General features: G+C 40.7%; 1 protein-coding gene across 13 annotated transcripts in view; it reads right to left on the reverse strand.

Moving 5' to 3' along the window:
• The window catches only part of FBRSL1 (fibrosin like 1), a 552,380-nt gene that overhangs the window by 179,612 nt on the left and 350,805 nt on the right, over positions 1 to 21,963 (reverse strand). For 8 of the 13 annotated variants that reach the window (XM_074886838.1, XM_074886836.1, XM_074886839.1 and 5 more), the window contains exons 5-6: positions 5,523 to 5,552; positions 2,779 to 2,871 (exon numbers count right to left, since the gene is read on the reverse strand). In XM_074886838.1, coding sequence (XP_074742939.1) covers positions 2,779 to 2,871; positions 5,523 to 5,552 — 123 coding nt within the window. The remainder of the gene's footprint in view (positions 1 to 2,778; positions 2,872 to 5,522; positions 5,553 to 21,963) is intronic. The other 5 variants (XM_074886841.1, XM_074886837.1, XM_074886830.1 and 2 more) reach the window with 1 other exon arrangement.

Consider the following 21,963-nt stretch of genomic DNA (forward strand, 5'->3'; position numbering starts at 1 on the left):
TGCAACAAAACATACAAAAGTTTGGATCAGTGTGGGATCTTTGGGAACAGACACTGCACAGTTTGGCTTCCTCTCCCCCACTGAATTGCACCTTGACTTCCAAAGTCTTTCGAAACCCCATTCCCTAGATCTCATCTTCCTTGACCACCAGCTACCTGATGCAGCTTTTCCCTCCCTGGGCTTCAACAGCTCCTGCCTGCTCTGCTCCTGCCTCTTTAACCACTGCTGTAATTCTGAGCATTAAGACCTTCTTCCCTGAAGAAGACCACCTTCTTCATTTGGTGTCACGGGGCTTTATCTAATTTCTGGGTAATCTCATACACAAACACACATACACAGAGTGATCACTTCTACTGGAGTGACTCCTAGATCTCTCTTCATTATTATACCATTTCTCCTGCTGTCTAAACTATGATTTTTCCTGTGGGCTTGTAGACACCTTTTCAAGGTCAACACAACTGAAACAGAAGCGATCATTTCATTCTCTAGATCTTCCACACAGTTTACTCTCCTCAATGCTTCCACTCTTATCACTTCCACCTCTCACTCAAGCCCATAGTTCTCAGCACTCTCTTTGACTCACACCACTCCCCTCACCTAGACATCCAACCTATGTTTAAGTTCTGTATATCCTTTTTCTCTATAACATAATGACCATCCTCTGTTCATCTACACAACTAAGTTCTTGGTCAAGCTCTCACCACCTCACCTTTCATTTCCCATTTTATCCTTTCCTGTGATGATAGCAGATGTAACTGTGTTCTTGCACCAAGGAAAAAGCTGCTGCAAGACCATTTTCCTAGTACATGGCTTTGCTGCCTACACAGTTTCCCACTTCCCGAACTGCAAACTATCACTCTTCATGTTTTGACTCTTTCACAGTTTACCGCTTCTTCCCAACCCTGACGCTCCATATTGATGTGAACTCTCATCTCTCACTGGTCTGACTTGATCACCCCCTTGTTCAACTTTCAAATAAGCACCTCCCTACTACTTACCACTGTGCCTTTTGCTACAGAGAATAACTTCCCATTCACGGCCATAAAGCTAACTGATTTTCCCTCTCAAATGCTTCCTAAAACCCTCCCCTTTACCTTAATACCTACAAAAACAAATGGACAATAATGAGGCTGCTGACATACTAGAACAGGGCTGCTGCTAACAGTGTCCCCCCCATTTATCTGAGTCCCTTCACTCTAATCTCATCCTTAAGCCACAAGCCAGTCTGCATCTATACAGTATGTAGCGGGATGGGAACCCAGCCTGTGGTGGAGCGATCATGGCACTACCATGTCGCTCTTCTCCCATGTATCAAGCGCTAAATCACACCTGCCCATGTGCTGCTCCACGCTTCCAGGACCTACTGGGACTCAGAAATTAGCACAGGAAACAGCAGCATGGCAAGGCTGAATTCACATTGTCGTAACCAGGGCCTAATAAACTCACTGTGCTGTTGCAGGAAGCAGTGTGAAAACAGTTTTAGAAACCTGACTCAAAACTTTTTGCTTCCATCTTGGATATAGCTTTACCTGTCTCAAAGGTTGCTTGCCATACCTAAAACACAAACACAAACTACAGAACAAATATATGGTAAATACTGATTCAACTTAGAAATACAGTGTCATTTTTTGTACATCTTACTTAGCACCGCATTAAATGAAGGAATGCCTGATATCTAACCCCTGATTTGGAGAGCTCGCTTACACTGCAGGGCCATGTAATTAAGCTGACAACCCACAATTTCGCACACAGCATACAGAAGTCCAAGACTGAAAGAACATGAACACTGAATTACTTTTAAGGAAAGAAACAGGCTTTTTTAAATGCAATCTTGAACACTGTTATTAAAAATGAGAGCAACATTTTGGAGTAACGAGCAGAGATTACTCATTCCCTTGTTCTACACAAGTTGACTTTTGGCTTTCTGCAGAACACCATTTAACAGAGCACATTACCAAGCTGCTAGCCACTTTTCACAGTGATGCTAAAGCAGGTAAGAGACAATAAGTGGAACTGTTGATGGTTTATATTACTCTATTATGTTAATGTTCACTAAAGTATGCCATAAGCTCTCTCATTACATGTGTATAAACCAATTCTCTGTGGTGTTATTCCTGTGCTAAATGCTATAACTACATAAATCTTGAATTAATGGAGACTTTATAGTTCCTGAAAATGAAGGGTAATTGCTATCTGTTAATGCTGTTGTTGCTATTAAAGGAAGTATATATTTTCAGTAACAATGTTTATGGACCGTGAGCCTCACATCGCAGCTACTGCACAGTGCAGAGATAGTGTAATGCAATTATCAGACTAACTCCCTTTCTCTCCCTCCTCCCTCACAAAAAGCACAGTATCATTTCCACAGCTTCGACAAACTACCCTGCAGTTCTCCTAACAGTTGCAGAGTCCAAACCAATGTCCTTCAATTAATATACAGTAAGAGTATTTGCATTTCCATCTCTGGAAACGCATGATTTGCTAAGTTTCTCACTTGGTTAAATGGCTGCACAGCTCACTTTATTGGTTTGGGTATCTCAAACAGTTCTTCGAGAAGCGTGTGGTGACAGAATGATAGGTGTGAGAAAGTATCATCCCACTTACTTCCTTTGAGATTTCAGCAGTGATGCAGAAGTGAAAGGCTATACCTGGCCAGCGACAGTTCTCAGAAAATAGATGGGATGGACAAGTCCCCAGCCTTGAGCTCCTCTTCTCTGATTATTAAAAAAAGCAGCACACTGTTTGGAAAGACTCTCACAATCTGCTGTGAAACTGTACCTTGCACTGAAGTAATGGCTCCTCGATTCTGATGTACCGTACGTATGACTGACTATGCTCAATTACTTTTCTCCCCTGGAGTCCTGCACAACACTGCACAAGGAAAAAACCAAAACCATCAGGAGTGTGTTTATATTTTTCAATGCAGTGAGGGTAAAGCCTTAATTTCACTCTAACGTCTATGTTTTAAAACATTAAGAGCTCAATAGCTCATATACCTATGAACTAAACAAATAGTGGATAATTAGTAGCATGGTGTAGAGAGACAAGTAGGGGGTGGAAAATTTCAGTTTTGCTTCTAGCTCTATCACTGACTCAGTTTGTACTTGTACGTGAACTTTTTTTGTCTGCTTTCTTCACGAGTTATATACAGATGACAGTGATCCGCTGTTTATGACTAACAAAAAGTGTTATGCAAATCAAAAGTACATTAGTAATTCCTGCCCTGCCCTTCATTAGTGCCAGCGCGCGTAGGTGTACCTAGAGAAAGCTGCTTCTTGCTGACCAAGCAGGAAAGCAGGATTGTTCTGTAGTGCTGTGAGATGAAGCCGACCCGTCATGTAATTTGGGAAGCCTGACGCTGGGCTAGACGGTATGTCGAATACTCCATCTGGCTGCAAGAGCCAGAGAGCATTAGAAGATACATTTTTCCAACGCATGGATGGGGGAAAAAACACTCTTCAGTGTAGTCCCTCAGGACATTCACGCCAATATTTTTATAGCTCCTTGTTGCATCAGCCAGGTTAAGTTTTAGACAAATACTGAACGTGTTTCCAGGGGAGTCTAGTATGTCAGGTATCAACAGAGAGTCTGGCTGCCCTTGTGCTCCCCAACTGGAAGGCAATGTTGCATTCACATTACCCCCATGAAAGGTTTGAAGCCTCTTCACTTCAACCCTGGTGAATCTACATGCATGTGCACACATCCTTGCTGACAAGAAAAGCAACCCTACTTAATTCCAGGGACCTATTTAATAGAACCGATGTCATGTCTCATGTCTCTACAGATCAGGCAAGAGATAGAAAGATGATGATCTTGTGTTGCTCTCTTATGAAGAAAAGAAATGTTATTATTAAGGTGGAGTCACCTTAAGGAGAAGGTAGCTGGGAAATATGTGAGCCTAGAAGGTCAAATTACAGTTATAGATATGTAAAGAAATGCCATATTAATGGTAAGGAAGACTATAATAGCCTTTCATTTGCTGTAAAGGACAGTAAGTTACCAGCCAAACACAATGCAGCTTCCTCTGAAGGTAACCTCAGATCCCACATTCTGAAAGCTAATCAATGTTGTTCAGATTTCAATTTCTTCTCTACAAGGTGAAGTCAAACCTAATCTAACAAACGTCAGTCTCAGATGTAATGCCGCTAGCTGGGTCTACCAGTGTAATTTAGATAATCATTAATAGCATAGCTGTATAATAAAACTACATGTCACTTACAACTTCATCTGAGGTTTGACTGGCAGATCTTTAAACAGTTTTCTAAGTGATTGCTTTTACTTTTTTTGATTGGGCAGTCTAAGAAATGTTTTAACCCCATGCTATCTAAGCTTTTAGGGAATGATTTTTCACCCTCACCACCCCTGCCATCAGCTCTGCTGCTGTGTAACCTTGTAAGAAATAGAACTTGGGGGGTAGTGGTGGTTTCAGGGAGTGACTTTATACTAAAATAAAATATGTACAGCATCCTTCATTCAACATATATGATTTAAATGTTTCTCTTCAATCAAGCTTTCATCTCAAAACACAGCTTTTGCCATACTCCAGGGATATTTGGTATCTGATGGGATTTTTAAAAGAAGTTGAAGAAACCTTAATGCTTCCCAAGCTCTAACAATGTTAAAAAAAAGAAAAAGACTTAATCAGAAGAAGCTTTTAGTGTAGTCTCTTGAACTCATGGCAACCTCCGATGTATGGCTGCAGCCAAGCGTGCTGCCAAGGAGACAGGGCTATCTGAAGTCAGCCTTTACTTTTGTAATGCTGATCCAGTTGAAACCTCCGTGCCACAGCTTCTCATGAATGAATGCAAGAGACTGGACAGCCAAAATATAATAAAAGTTTGATGAAGATCTAACCTGAGACTGCCAAGTTTGATCTGCCAGAAGAGAAGTCAGCAAGGGATACTCAAGCCTTTTATACATCTGATGCTTAAAAGCATGGTGCAACTGTCGCTACGCAGTGGGACTTCTCTGTTTTCCTTGCAAAGGTGAAACAAGAAATCCCTATACAAAAACACACAACTACAACCTTTCAACGACCAACCTCTGTATCTAAAAGAAGGTCAGAAAAATCATTGCTCTGTGATAAATATGCATGCAACATGACAAAACACTCCTTGACAGTTACCACACTGCCTTTGAGGGTAGGTACCAGTTGTCCCATCTTCTAAACTGATTACAAAATTGACATCTTCAAAGGTTACTATAAATAAAATATGGGCTCCTGACAAGTTATCGGAGGAGACTACCTCTGAAACCGCACTAACGCTATGACTCGGATCTCACCAAATGCTCACATAATAATCAAGAAAGACTATTATGTTAATGGGAGTTTCTTTTCTGTAAACAAAAACTAATGAAGATCACAGAGTACCCGATCCAATGTTTTTTCATTCAATTATAGATATTTTTAAATTTGACAGGAAGACTGGAGGAAAAATATTATTTTCAAATTCATTCTTATTTTGACTATGAGGGAATTTCCAAGCTAGTAAAGCACATGAAAGAAAAAAATTCAGTCTTACCTTATCGTCAATATCACTCTCGCTGTCACACTGTGGATTAGAGAGAGAAAAAAAGATTTTGAGAAACACCTTTATGTATAGGGATCTTTTGTATCATCCTCTTAAATCTTTAGGATAGCTGTTTATGATGTTCTCAGTTCAATGAAACACACTTTTGATGTTTGCTGTAATGCCTTTTAGATTGCTAGCATAAACCAGACAAAGCCAATTTCTCTCTTCTTATACAAAAAATATGGTATACTCGTACTTGGATGGGGGAAAGCGAACTTTAAACAAAAAAGACAATCAGTGATGCATTATAATAACAACTGTAACATGAATACCACAACAAAAAAGCATGCCTTTTTATCATCCCAAATTGTGGAATATATAGTAACAGTTTTGCATTGCTTCACCTTGATAAGCACTTTGTCATCTAACAAGGAAACTGTGAAACTGGCAATCAATTTCTAATTTAATGAGTGGTACCAAGAATAGTAATTAAAATACATCATAAATTCTGGTACATTTTTTAGTTTGAATGAGATCAAGATCCCAGGAGGAAGTGTTTACTTAAAGAGTTTGAGAGTGTAATCTCTTACAGCCTCTGAAAATGAAATGTTCTGTTTTCACAGCACAAATAATGGGAAGATAACTTGAGCACTGAACATTTCAGGACATGCACATCTTGTTGGCTGGAACTGAGAAAGATTTACAATCAGGAACAAAAATAAATTTCTTGGTGTCTGTTATACTGGCAGAAAGTGGCCAGTGCATTTTGTAGCTTTTGTTCCAAACAGGAATTTTCTCCTTTAGCCAGTTGCTGATGGGGATGGTCCAGGTCGGCTTCCGTAACTGGAAGCACCCTATCAAGTTCACTGGTTCAACGGGAGGGGACTCTGACAGCCAGTAAAGACAAGCTACAAATGTGGAGATGGTCCATGAGAATGCACATGCTTCGGTGTCATGAATGTAAAAGAAGGAATAGATCTGTTTGGTGTTTTTGTCCAACTCCTGCTCCTCACGCAGTGGGGAGAGTGGATCTTTCCTGCCACATCCTTTTATCCTAAAGTTACAAAGCAGAAATTTCAGCTGTTACATTCTTAGTTTTCTGCAGATTTTGGAGAGACTATTTAATCTCCTCTTCTTCTATTTGGCATGTGAAATGATTGACCCCAAACACTTGAGGAACCTCTAAATTCTCTGAAACACACCGAGCACACGAAGAACCACGATAAAGCAGAGGGGTCTCCCATGGTGATTCTGCAGTGAAGACTGATCAGCTTCCCAACTGACTCCTTATTTCCATTTAACTGCAGTAGAAATGACTGGTTTAAGGAACCTGTTTTTCTATAGTCTTGACTCTTTCTTTCAAAATGAAACCGTTTTACACTGCCCTACCTGATCCACATCACGTTTTTCACTGAGAAATCCAACTGTTCAGAAGGATGTGCACAGATCTAATTGTATCTGTAACCATTCTGGGAAAAAAAGAACCTGAAGCAAAATGGAAGAGATTACAGAAAGGCAGGACACTGCTCTGCAGGGCCTGGGGAGCGCTGGGTGGGGGGCAAGTCGTATGGGAGTAATCAGTGTTAATGCCAGCAGACTGCAGTAAGCCCTAGCCAATTACTTTGTGCATGGAAGGCAAGAACATCAGAGAGCCATGTCTTTAGCAAATACCTTCCTGTAAGCTGTTTGTGTCTTTTTGGGGGGCTTTTATTCCACCACTGAGCTTTATGAAAATTATTATAGGAAAGACAGTTTCTGTTTTTTCACAAACTAGACATTTAGATCAAAAGTAGAATCAGTCCTGATAAATAATCATCGGTAGCCATTTGCTGACTCTCCCAAACCCATGCCACCTACCCACGAACAGTTAGAAGTCTCTGCTCTGGGCCTGGAATGGGACTAATTGTCCATCACCACTGAGACACGCTGAAACAGGTTTGCTGGGCAAAGGCTGCCCCAGTACCTGCTGCATTTGGGCTTGCTCAAGACAGCGCTAATTCATGCTGACAAAGCAACACATTCATCAAAAACAAGGTGGGGGGGTGGGGGAAGATGCAGTCACAGCACTACACTTGTTATTATTTACAGGCTCCTGAGAAATGCCACCTGACTCAAGGGAAGCCTTTCACCTCCACCCGGGGGGCTCAAATCAAGTCAGAATGCTACAGGGAGTGTGAATTCCCCCAAATTACTAGCATAATTGAGTGGGTCACAAAGACCATGTTATTTTACACTTTAAACCTGGTCTACGCTGAGGTATCCTAAGTTACCATTTTAATCATTGTGCTCATTCAACTTGCACACTCATATTTTAGAGGCAGACTATTTTGATGATGTGATTCAACCTGTACAGTTCAGACTAAAGCATGTTACAATGGAATTACACCTATCACAAAAATGGCATAAAAATTAGGTAGTATACTCAGCCCTGTGTTGCTTAAAACTGTATGCTTAAGCAACACCAATACAAATTTTAACTCTAACAAGGAGTTAAAGAATGATACACTGAAGTAATAAAAAAATCAAAGAAATTAAACTCAGAAAATACTGACTAGAAAACATTCAAAATTATCATCAAAACTCAGATACTTTTGTCTATGAGCCCTGGTTTAATAAAACCGTAATACCGTAAAACTTAATAAACGTAGCTTAAAAATATTTGAGAGCAGATGTAACCAATTTTGGGGAACTTTAGGAACCATTATTATTCAAATACAATATAATATTTTAGTCTTGCCCTCTGTTTTTGTAACAAAACTTGTCTTCCTATTTCTTACCACATTAGGATATTTTACAAAAAGAGGCCAGGCTTGCTCTTGTCGAAAGCAGATTTGACCTCAAAAATTTGTATGCCTATAATGAGTGTAAAAACCTATTACAGATGGCTTGCATTACTAAAAGGTGCAGAATTGCTTTATTTAGATGCGCAATTTTGCTTTGTACCAACATGCAACTTTGTCTCATGCAGATAAGTGAAAGTTGCAAAAAGCCAGTGAACCATCAAATCCACATGTTAAATTTTATAAACAGACATACGAATGAAGTAAACATGTGCTGAGGATACATTTTTCCCCATTCAGGATCTGTAAATACTCCATAATTAATTGTTTTTAAATGAAAAGGACAGCAAAGAATTTAGTTTCATTTTAGCTTACATCTTCCTTACTTTAAATGTGACTGCATCAGTCTTGCAACTGAAGAAGCCAGGGGGGCTGTGGATGCAGACCCACACACGAATGTGGCTCTGTGCGTACGTGGAGCCCGCCATGCAGCTGTGACTGCAAGATGGGTGCTTTAAAAACTGTATTTCTGACAGCAAGTTGCATAATCTCTTGTTTGCCTTATGAAATAACTGTCCTCTCCCACCTCTCCCAGCCACGCAGGACTCACTCAGGTACACAAACTATCTCCATATCGATTCCTACTGCGTGGTTTTTAAACCACCAAAATACCACATCTTAATCCATGTGAGAATGAAGTCCCAAACCGACCCACAGCTACTAAGCAGTCCACATGATGAGAGGTTGTGGGGAAGAATTAACACATCATCATTTATAAAACTTGGACTTCTGCTTAACATACAGCATCCTGGAAAATGGAGAGCTCAAGACTCATGGCTAGCAACCCATGCGAATTTCCCACCGACTCCTGAAGAAAATACAACCAGCTTTGGTGGGACAAAACCCCAAGCTTCAGAATTCACTTAGGTTTTCTTCTTTTTATTTTAAAGAAACAGGCTCCCACATTCGCATTGAGAAACAGGAACCCACAGGCTGCTGAACACACAACGGCACCGAAAAAACCAACGACAGCAAAACCAAACCCGCCTGGACAGACCTGTGAAAAACAGAACCGCTCTTGACCCCTTCCCTTGGGGAGGGGGGGTGTTAAAACACACGATTTCAATGGGCTGGTTCAGTTTCTGTGGTAACAGTCCTCAGCCTCTGCACACCCGCTCTTCTCCAGCCTCCTCACGCCTGCCCCTCCAAAGCCCTGGGTCAACAAAGAGAGACTGAGGCTGGTGCGCTGCATCGCTGGGATGTTTAAATGAATAATGAAGTCATAGGAGGAACTTTGGTTTGACCCAGAAGATTTTCTGTGTCTTTAAAGACAACTTATTCTGGCCTGGCGAGGAGACCGGTGGCGCTCCCTCCTGAGGGCCGAGCAGGCCAAGGCCGCAGGCTCCTCGCCACCCGGCCGGCCCTCACCTCCCACGCAGCTGTTGTCAGAGGAACAAAAGCCCTTGTCAAAACAAAAAAGTTAAAGAAAATGTGGAGAATGGCAACTGTTGACAGCTACAGGGGCTCATTGAAAGACAAAAGCTTCAATTACCTGGATTTTTCTAAAGGCCTGTTAACACTCCTGGTCTATAAGCGAAACTGTAAACAGCCATTGTGCAGGGTTCATAAAGGCTCCTAAAAGGATTATTCACTGGGTTGTGCCAATTGCCTCTAAATTCCAAGAAGAATGTTTGCAAAGCCGATCCCTAATTGTGCTGCTTTTTGGAAACAATTTCTCGCAGTGACAGATTCCAGTCAGAAAAAAGCTTCCCATGAAGTTAAGCAGAAACAACACATAATTCAGGTAGAATTGGTTCAGTGCGCTGTAAAAAGGTCTTGCCCCTCCCTGCTTCTGCCCCACAGAGGAGGATGATGCAAATTCTGCAGACATGGGCCCTCCACCCACGATGACCCAGCGCCAAAAAGACGCTGCTAAACCGGCCGTGGGTTCCCCAGGACAGGGCACAGTCTGGCGGCTGCTGCCAATGGACTGTGCTCCAGATGAAGGTTCACGCTCCGGATGAAGCAGGGAGTGAAGCAGTAAGAAAAGCTGGTGCTTTCCTGATCTCCACCGAAGCAACTGCAGCAACTTCACCATCCCCTCCATCCCACCTGTTCCCCAGTTGCACTCAAAAGACCTGAGGAATCAGACAGAGCTCTCGTATGTGTAGACCTGGCCCTGTGGCTTTTTTTTTTTTTTTTTTTTTGAGAGCTGAGGTGGAAATGCACATTTCAAGACCTGCCTCTATCATGCCTTTCCTAGCAGGCAAGGAGTTATGATGTGTTCCATCACTTGCTTGTACAAATCATCTCAATGGTGGAGAAAGATGGAGTTGTGGCTACTGTAAAACACAGGCAACGGCATATTTGGAGAAGGGCCTTCTCTTACCACGGAGACGTAGATGCCATCAGTAGCAAAAAACCAGCACCCACAGAAGAAGCATGCAGGCTGCTTCTGGGACACCTCCACTGGCACCGGGCTTCTTGCAATCTATATTAGAATTGTTTGTACTGTGATTCTGGATGTTTTCTGGTGAGTTTAAGACCCTTAAAAACATCCTTTGACTCTTTTCCTACCCCCAACGTTTTAACTTCTAGATCACCCAGTTTTTCTTCACATAATAAAAGCACTGCGTTGATTAACATGGTATCAGAAACTGCCTCATGCCAGGAATGAGAGCTCCAAGAAGTGAAAACAAAAACAACCCAAGTCTCACAAGACTGTGGCAACACTTGGGTGTTATGTCATTGGTTAGGGGCATGCAGAGAAACACTCTTGTTATCTGAAACGGGGCCACATCCTCCAAGCTTTTCAGAATTGCACAGAAGTCACCTCAGCTTCTTCACATTCACATGGTTTCTCCTATTCCACCCAAAACCAGAGGTTTGTGATCTAGGTTGTGTCTACACAGCCACAAGGTTATAGGGCCCTGTTGTGCCAGGCACTATACAGCACAGAAGTTACATGTTCCTGCCCAAAGAGCTGACAGAAAGGCTTGTTTTTCTTTGCATACAAACACACATACCTATAGATAGATACTTATATTATGATTAAGCAGAGGGTGATAGACATCTAAACTAGCCATGTGAAAAAACAGATGCCAGCCCAGAGGGACATGTAATCTAACCAGTCTACCTGCAACTAAAATTGTCTAGGGAAGTGTATGGCTGAGAAGAGGAAGCAAAAATATTAAATATATAGTCTATAATATTACAATGCAAGCTGGCAGGGTAGAATATATATGTAAAAAGTTGCACAGAATATATGAACAGTGTAGATACCTACAGAGCTTGCACAACCACTCACACAGTCCTAGAGGATGGCCATGTTACTGCTACCTTATAATTTTCAACCATATTTAGTTACTGAATTTTCTCTTAATAGTGAGGCTCAGGGAAGCATTAGGCTTAAATCTCAGTTTGTTAATGTTTCTTTTAAAGGCAGAAGTAAAATCAAGCCTATTTTTAAGAGCCCTCCCCCTCTCCCTGTCCTCTGAGCTAGCTTCCCGGGAGCAGCTCGCAGCAGCGCGTATGGATGCGCGCTTGTGTGTGCAGGGGGAGGGTGTTGTTTCCTATTAAGTCTGGCATCGGATTCTTGTCTGCAGGGGCTTGCTTAAGATGATAGGAAGAGAGAGTTTTATCATGAGCCAGACTGACAGAAAAGCCTGCTAATGGGACTTGAGGCATACACAGGAAAGAAAGTGCCAAAACATTAAGCTACCGCCAAGTGTCAGAGGGCCACTGATTTATTGCAGCAATTTTGCCACTGTGTCCTTTATAAGGTCCCACAAGTCCTTCCTCCTGGCAAGAAGCTGTGAGCTGCTGCAGCTCGGGGAGAAGTTTAGATCCAGAGCACAGAAAGTGTCCAAGCGAAAGGCGGGGGCCGGGGGGAGGACGGAAATCGAATGTTGACTTGAACTTGCCCCAGGCAGCAGAGTCCTCTTAGCTCCACTGCCTCTCTGACAGTTTGATGAAATGAGTCAGGGCCTCCCTATGGCTAGACCAGCTCAGGCTTCCAAGTGCCGGGGTAGAGCTGTAAGAAACAGATTGAGCCTCAGGGCAGCAATTTTTTTTTTTTTTTTTTTCCCCTTTCTCTCCTCAGCATTTGGCTGGGGGAAGGGGGAGGTTATGAGCACTACAGATGTATAGGCTGAGCCTTTGTCTGCGGAGGGGGAGGGCGAGGGGGAGAGAGAAGAACAGCAAGAGAGTATTAGCTATGGCAGCCGAGAATAGCCCTGAGCACTATAACTAATTTTGAGGGGCAGTGATGCATTGTACCGGGCTATGTGCTGTTTGGTCTGAGGGGGCCCCTGTTGTGAAGCAGCAATCAAGAGGACATTTTGTTAAGTGACCAACAGCTGTCATCTGCAAGCCCAGAGTAGGGAAGGAGGGAGCAAGGGGAAGGGAAAAAGGGAAAGAAAAAAAAAAAAAGAGCATTTGTCCCTTGGAGGCAGAGCACATTAATCCACCAATCTGCCACAGCTTTAACTCTAAAAGTGCTCAGTGCCGCCGAAGAGCCGAACACCACTCCATCAGCCACCCGGAGAGATGGGTACCTCTGGCCCTGCTTCAGTCTGCCAGACGCAGGGAGCTTCCCTACCTCTGCGGGTCGAGGAACCGACGCTAAAAATACTGTTTAAGTCTCTTTTCATTCCATAAAATTGAGTTGATCTGCTGCAGCTTAGGGTCAATCCCTCAAGGACTGTTTTTTTCCCCCCTTCCCTTTTCCTTAGCACTCATAAATTAATCAGGAAGACCCTGACTAAGTCATTTCATGCTGTACAACATAAAAGAAAGTCCCCTGATGATCCATGCAAGGATCTATTAAAAGCGGGAGGAGGGAGGGAGGAAGGGTTAAGGAAGAGGGAGAAAAGGGAGGGGGGAGGAGGAAAAAATCTCAACCTTTTTGATATTTTAGGATAAAAGCTGGAGGACTTTGTTACAAATTCTAGCCAACATCAAAACACCTTAAATAATTCAAAGAACATGTTAAAGGGAAGAAACTGAATGTTGCTCTGATGTTCAGTTGATGCAACGCAGAATATTACCCAAAACAGCACAGCCTGTTAAGGGAGACAGCAGCCTTGAGCATTTCAGTTCTTTAGAAAAATGTCAGAACCTGTAAAAATCATAATTTCCAGCAACTTTTTTTTTTTTTTTCATGATATAAACTCAGCGAGACTGAAATGTAGGTTTCTGACAAGCTGTTAACAAGACAACTTTAGAAATCTGTCTGGAGCTCTCAGGGAGATGGGCTGCCATTTCACTGCTTCGAAGAAGTTCATGACATGACAAGCAAAAATCAGGGAACAGAGACCTAAAAACCACGGTGTAATTTTCATTTGCTTCTGTCGTGAAAGAATTCAAGCAGAAATATTAGAAGGCTGCACAACTAAAAAAGCCAGCAACTGGAAAATCATTGCTGTGGTTTGACAAGCACATCTTTTATGCTGAAAATGGTTTCTTTATTATTACACCTATATACAGGAAAGCATTTCAGGAAAAAAGGGATAATCACAAATTACTCCTTGAGATCTACAAAGTAAGATCTACAGCTGCCTACTTTCAAGCCAAGTCTAAAGATGACCTAGCTCACAGGAGAGAGTGACCAACCCATCTTGAAAAAGCTGTAAGAGGCCACCAGATTTCTCTTGGTTTCCCACATTCCTGCGCTTCCCCCCCTGCCCTGAAAGGTAGAAATATCTTTTCATAATGCAGACTTTTACTGGAGCCTATACAGATGAATGTTGCTACGTAAGCGTTTAATAAAGACACATTAAAAATAAAAAAGTCAGCATCCAATGCCATCTACACAGCAATGTTTGTACCACATTCAAGAGAGGCTTTCTGGCTGGTTGTACCATATTACACCTCCTACTTCAGGTCTTAATGTACCAGTATAATGCTTTTCCATAATTTTTGGATGATTTAATGATGTCTTTTCCAGAATCAATCTATTCTATGGTTAGAAAAAAGCAGATCAATAGATCTCTCTCTCTCTCTCTCTCTCCATATAATGTATTTGTTTCAATATACAATCTCTCTCTCCCTCACTATTTGGACACATCCTAAGTATTTAATGGTAGGTTGATATAGCTGCCTTGAAGTAAATTTACTGATTGTGATTGAATCATCATATCCATGGTTGCAGAATCTTGGTACCCTTGGGACAGATATTTTGGGAAACCCAAAGACAGCCAGCTGGATACATACAATCTTATGCTTAATTTCAACTCATATTTGCCATAAAAGAGAGAGATTGGTCAATGCAGGAGGTCACTTTCACTTGTAACGCCTATGATTATACCAAGGGGTAATGTGAATTACAGCCCAAATTTAGCCCAGTATTTGCAAAGACCACACAAATAATAAACTGAAGCTTTTTCACCTCTTTCCTATTTCCACTCAATTCCACAGGGCTCCAGTGGTGCGATCCTACAGCCATGCTTGGGTAATTGAAAGGACAGTGCATGCAAAGTTGAATGGCTGACACTGCATTTCACCAATTTACGAAAGGGAGGAGACTCTAACAAGAAAAGAGATGCAGTTTTCTTCTCTTCTGAAGTGCTCACAAGTTCTTTTCATTCTCCCCTTGCTTGGGCATTGTGTCACCTGTCACTCGTTTTCTCTTCATTAGACACACACTCTTGGAGACATTACAGCTTCAGTGTTGTATATAGGTTTTCACTAAGGAACCAGAGAAACATCCATTACTACTGTTCTACAGCTTTAAGCTAGGCTAATACCATTTGCTTGCAAGAGACATCTTGCCTTGCTGTCTCCCCTTTACCACGAACCTCCTGACTTGGAGTTACCCGGATACCCCTGCCCCAGCCGCTTTGGTCCCGCATGCTCTCCAGGGAGAAGCAGAAACCAAGAGAGGATTTGCAGTGACTCACTGCACAGAGCAACTCTAATTTTGTTTAATGCAAGGATGCCTAGACAGGATACGTCCAACAGAAGAAAAGTGGCTTAAAGCCACTATTTACAACAATGAGAGACTGCTGCAGTTTGCGGGGGGGGGGTGGTGGGGGGGGTGGGTGTATAAGCTTTCTTTGAAATTAAGGGGTTTAGGACTTAATATGGGTACAGCCAAAAGCCACTTTAACCATAATGATCTGTCTAGTAACTCCCCACTTACTATAAACATCAGTTTTCTTCTTCTACTTGGGACTGCAAATCTAGTCCATTACTATGACCCATCTACATCATTATGGAGTCACCAAAAAATACTCAGCCACTACAAAATAACAGGATTTGTTAAAGTACCCCCACTCTAATGGAAAGCATTTACTTATTCTCAGCTCTCTGACTCCATGGTATGTGACTCTGTTTGGAAGTTTCATTTGCATACTTATTTAGTGGAGAACATGCATGGCTGTCTTCCCTTGTGCAGAACCATTATTAGCTGCAGGAAGCTGTTAGAGGGGATTTCAGCATGGAACTCAGGAGGAAAGGCATTTCTTAATACCTTAGCATCCTGCTTAGTAACAGTCACCCTCCAGAATGAGGGTGATGGATTTCAGGTTATGAAACTTGCTGTAGTTTGTTACAGCTGATTCACATGGATGTTTATTTTATTTCATTTATACATTTCATTTTTATATATATATCACACACACACTTTTTCTCATGCTGACAACTTCCTTCCTCCCTGTAAATCCAAGTGGTGCAGCTACAAAAGAACGTACCAGGCCACGCATGAAGACATCCACCTGATGACTCTAAAGTTCGCAGCAAAGTATATCACAGATTTTTCAATTCAAATGCAAGCTGGACACCCAAAACTTTCTAACATGAACACTCAGAAGTGGGGATTAATTTCAGAATCAGAGCTGGCAGCATTGAGGTATGAAGGCAAATCTCTGCTGTGCCTTGTGACCATTTATTCTGGACCTGGCAGGATGCGTGAAGCCAATTTGAATTCAGCTGAGGTGAAGCTGGGGTGACAGGCTACACACCTTGAAACATACCACTATGATGCTATATGTAATATTGAGCACACTATTCAATTGGGAACTTTGGACTTGAAAAACAATTTAAAGCACCTACCGTGTTCTCAACATACATTAATTCAGTAAAATGAAGTACAGTTCATTCTTAATGAATATAAGAAAGTTATGTGAAGCAGCTGATTTATTTTGTTGAATGCCTTTAGCCAGTATGAAGGGAAGTGTCTATCGCTGTCAGGAACAAGATTTACAATACTTGAATATATAATTAATATAATAATTAATATTATTTAATTCCACTGCTATTTAACTCATAGTGAGGTTTATGTTGTTGTGGCTAGAAAACATAAAGCTTACAATAGCTACCATTAATGTTTGCAATATTGAACATCAACATTCAAATCTGGTAAAAGATTTAGCACAAGAATTGAGACATCTACAGAAGACTTATTCCTCCAAGGAAACTCTCAGAGCATGTGCTTGCAGATTTCAACCACTTCTTTTAAAATAAACCTTGAGGGATAGATGTCCCACTTGCCACAGGCAAGCTACTCTGGAACAAAGAAATTCACCAAGATAGAAACAAAAAAAGATTTAAAATACAAGAAGTAAAAACACACCTCCTCCCATCTGAAAATCTCCACCAGCAGTCATTAACAGTAATACAATGCAAATTAAATCTTTTTTTCCCTTTTGTTCCATTTAGATCTTAAAAATATTAAAGTCGGTAAGTCTTGGAAGTGAAGGACAAGCACTGCCTAGGGCATACGTTTGGGTGTCTTCAATATAATCTAAGGAATATAGCAGAGGCTGCAAGCTAATCTGATAAGAAAATAACGTAGTTGGTTATTCACTCTTACAGAATTACACCTTGACAGGGCTACATATAAAAGCTTCAAGGCCTATGCCATTACCTAGAAAATACTTCTTTGGCCCATTAAATGACAAAGCTTTAAACATTAAGCAATTCTCAAAAAATATATTTTCTATTTCAGGTGAAATGGTAAAGGCTCCCCACTACCTTAGTATATCTGCTCCTCTCTTCTGACACCCCTAGACACTCATTTGTTCTTGTCAGCCCCCAAAATCTCAATGATTGATGTAAATGTAATGATTTACAAGATGGAGCCTCCTACCTCACTGTTCTGCTTTCAGACTGCAGAGGTAGTTTGACCAGCACTGACCTCAAAGATCAAGACAAGGGCTGGTAGCACATGTTGAAAGATGGGAATGCAAGTATCCTTAGCTAAACTATCTTGAAACTTTCTGAACAGGCTCAAGGACATTTATCCTTTCTGTTGTCACTACAGATTTTTTTTTATTCGTATTTTATTCCAGGACTGGTGTGGAAATGCTCAGTTGTGTGGATAGATGTCATTTATGAATAGGAGCTCCAACACGTCAAAGTCTTTCCTCAGTAATGACAGCCCCTTATACGGCTAATCCAGACTGGAGAGATTAGAGGATAAAAGAAAGAGGAAACATCTCAACGGGAGGGGAAATAAGAGAAAAAGAATAGAAGACTGAATAGCAAGAATGGAAAACACAACTTGCTGCACTGTGGACCAGTAATGACATGGGACTATAAACATTGTTTGGGAATGAACTCTGTCACCTTTAATCAGTAAGCATTATTCTTAGCACGATGATAAAACTGCTAATAATTAGATGGAACAACTATTATGTATTTGTCACGGAGTGAGAATGCATTGAATTATAGAAACTTTTCATTTTCCAATAGGTTATGAACAAAGGTGAATGTGAAATCTGTTTGAAAAACTGGCAAATACCTTGACCACGATGTTTTAACCCCTCTCAGTTTGTGTGCACTGGCACTATGAAGTAGACAGGTCCTCCTGCTCCAACGGAAGGTGCGACACAGCCAGTAGTTCTTTTTTCACTTGTGATTTTTGTTGTATCAGCTGTGATACACCAACCAACTCACGTGTGGTTTGCAGCCACATGTAGCAATAAAATGCATAAATAGCAACTCATGATAATGTTATTATTAGTATGTGTCACTACTGCACATATAATAACAACGGGTTTTCAGGGACTGCAGAGTAATTAGGTGTCTTTAAATATGCTTTAAAGCCTCTTCATGAAGCTGGAGTGTGGGAAGGTTCTCCTCAGCATTTATGCAAAGTACTTGCACAGATAACTGAAAGCTCAAGAGCTTCTGGCCAGCTTTTAGCAGCACAGGTCAAGAATGACAGGGTCTCATGCTAATCAATGTACTTTAAAACAAAAAGTTCTTTTAAATTCACACCTAACACATTTGTTTATGAAGCAGAAATAGCATTCAAAACAAACCACTCAGCTAGCTAATGAAAAATTGCCACAATTACAAAAACAAACCTTTGTTTTCAATTTTCAGTAAGCAGAGCTTTAAAAGAACAAGTTGCTCTTGAAAGCATGATAGTTTTTTTCCCTAAAAAAGGAAAGAAAGAAAGAAATCCTTCCTAGCAACTGCAATTATGATACTTTCATGTCAAATGAATTATATTACTGAAAATAAATCTTTCTAAGATGCACAAGAGGGTTATCTGGCTCCAGTCAGACTTATGCATTACTGGTTTTATATGTTGTACTCTACTTGATTAATATAGGTAATCAAATTATATTGCCTTCCACTGTGCTCTCAAATTCAAGGCTATAATGTTTTCAATGACAAAGTTCATAGAGTTGTATAAAAATGTACCTCATGCTGTACCAGCCCTTTATTGCTGTAGTAAAACACCATTTTCAATTTAGTAATAAGTGATATAAAACAGAGTGTCTTGATTGGCAGGGTCGTATTCATTATGCAGTGCCCTACGACACAGCTCAGTTCAGAATGGAAATTTAAGGACAGAATCTACCACAATCTCACATGCTGATACTTCAGAGAATAAAATGATTCCTTTTTCATGAGTTGTCCAAAGGAAGGACAAGGAATTGAACACAAACACACACACGCATATTATACACACACGTATATGGATGGAAGGGAGAAAGGGGCAGGAAGAGGTTCATCATAGCATGCTACTACTCCATACAGGTTTGCCTGCACTGGAGCCAATCCTATACTACTGCTTCCCACCTGGAATAGGAAATGAGAATTGAAAATAACAGAAGACGAAGCATGACAATCTGGATAGCAGCAAATACTGGAGAGCTTTTTCTGGCTCTGCCACAGGCCTGATTTGTGACCAGAAGAAAAATTTCAGGGCTTTGCAATTCTGAGTGTTTAACTTGAGGTGCCTTAATGAAGTTCTGTTATCAAGTGCTCTTCACTTTATGAACATCAGGATTGCCTAAAGAGCTGTAAATTAGACTGTCAAAACTGGTAAAATCTTAAGGTTGCAGCTACCTTTGAATATTTAAATCCTAACCATTCCCTTCCTTTTTTTTCTCTTCTATAAATCAGGAATAATGTTTTCCGTATCCATAAACCATCAAACCAACAAATCTGTGAGTTCTATAGAGGCAAAGTATTCTGGTGAGACTTGTCATCACTATGAACACTATCTAGAAGAGCAAGAATTATAAAGCCATTTTCTGTTGAACTAAATGGCAGAGATATTGTTAGCTGGTATCTTTTCTAAGCATGTAGTTGAGCAAATGATATGATCAGGAAAGACAACTCTTGGACTCAGGAATTAGTAATGTTATCTTAGTTTTGTTTCCTTGGCAACTTGACCTTTCATAATTTGCCCAAAGGCAAAATATGGGCAGCATATCCCTTTCAAATCATACCTCAATAATCTTGTGATTAAAAGCATCACCAGAATGTGGCCTTGCCGTAAGATGGAGAATTAACGACTCTCTACTAAATGATCCACTGATGTTGAATCTAATTTAAGTAGCCTTGCAAGAATATTTAACACTTAATGATAGGCTCTGTATTAGAGTAGGTTTAATCTAGGATGCAGCCACAGATGTCATAAGAAGGAATTAATCAGCATTGCTTCCACTAAAACAGAAATGCAAAATTGCTGAACAGAATGTATTAGAAACAGATTAAAGAACTGGGACTTAAACATAAAAGAAACAGAGCTGATGCCACCCTCAGAGAGCTAATTTGAAATACAGGAAAACTTAATTCGCCTTTAACTGAAGAATTGGGGTGTTTGAAGTTACTAAAGAGAAGCTTGCGTTATCAAGAAGGAAAGAAAGGCAGATAGTCTTTTCCCTCATCAATTAAAAATGAAAGCCCAACCCAAATATTAATGCCTGCCTCAAAATCCAAACAAAATGAAGTTATTGATGCTCTAGGGACTATTGCTACATCCTACATGAAGCTCTATACTCAATGAAGTACTGTAGAAGTTTCACTGATTTGGAAAACTCTTGCCCAATTTAGATAAGTTAGCTTTCAGAAAAGCAAATCTTGGAAATAAGGAAATATAGCCTATGGTTATTGAAATGCTTGCAGTTGGGGGAAAATATGAAATATGATATTTGAAAATTCATTCTAAACCCCCTATATAGAGACAACTTGCCCATCCAAGCGTTTGCGTAAAGATCTACATTTACAATTACTCATTGTTGCTCCAGACAATTTATCATCTCCCTTATTATCTGAGGACTTCATGCTGTCCACAGGGTTTACGCTGCCCAGTCTCTTTCATTAACAAAGACAGATTAGAGTATAAAGCCAGAAAGGACCACAGACCACAAGTTCAGAGCATCTATATAGCACAATTCAATAAATTTCAACCAGTAATTCTCCTTCATTCTTGATTTGAAGATACTGAGAGTGAACCCTCTAATCCTATGAATCCTTAAAAGCGCACGTCATGGATTAAATATTGCATTCTTAAAATTTCCGAGTTACAGTTAATGTTCCTGGTAATGATGAGGACAACCCAAGTTCAGCACAATTATATTTCTGCTGAAAACATCTAGGAGTGTGCTGAATACTCCAACGGCCTGATTCAACTACTGCATTCCTGATTTACTATCACTGCTACTAAAAAGGTTTTTGACTGGGTTGAGTGGCTCTTCCTCAAAAAATTAAGAAACAATCTAGCTTTGGTCCCAGTTTTCATTGATAGCCTAGTAGAACATACAAATCATCTCAGTGCTTGTTCCCAAATTAATGAAAAACTTATATAAAGCTTTGATCTTGATGGAAGAATCCATCAAGACTTCCCATTTGTCTCCCTAATTACTTGCTTTGATGCTCACGGCTTGCAATCACTGCATAAGTTAATGTCCTGAGGTTGCCATAGCTACCATTAGTAAAGCAGAACGAAAGACATTGCTCTGCACATAAGCCACCTTTGCTAGGTGTTTGCTTCTTTACCCTGAGTGTTCCTCCACCAATGACAGTATAAAGGCACTCCTGTACTGCACCAGAAGTTAATAAAATAGTTCCTATTAATTTTCTTGCAAATGTTACTGGTAACATCCACTTTTTCTTTCTCTATGCTGCTCATACACTGGAGGTCTTGAAAGCAGTGAAGTGGTTGGAAGACAAGAGCGCAAGCAAGGACTGAGTTTACTTCCTAACTTGAACAACAATTTGCTATGTGATTCCGTGCCTCAATTTTCTTGACTATCGTTGCTGTCCTCTTGAAGGACAGCAATGATGCATCTTCCATCACACAGACCTGTTTTGAGAGCACACTGCTAAGAACTGATGAAGAAAATGTGTAATAATATCCACTTTTTATTAAACATTTGCTTGAAGTGAGTTCCCTCTCTTGCTACAGCTTTCATTAAACCTTTACA

This window comes from Strix uralensis, chromosome 17 (assembly GCF_047716275.1).
Source record: "Strix uralensis isolate ZFMK-TIS-50842 chromosome 17, bStrUra1, whole genome shotgun sequence".
Taxonomy (NCBI): domain Eukaryota; kingdom Metazoa; phylum Chordata; class Aves; order Strigiformes; family Strigidae; genus Strix; species Strix uralensis.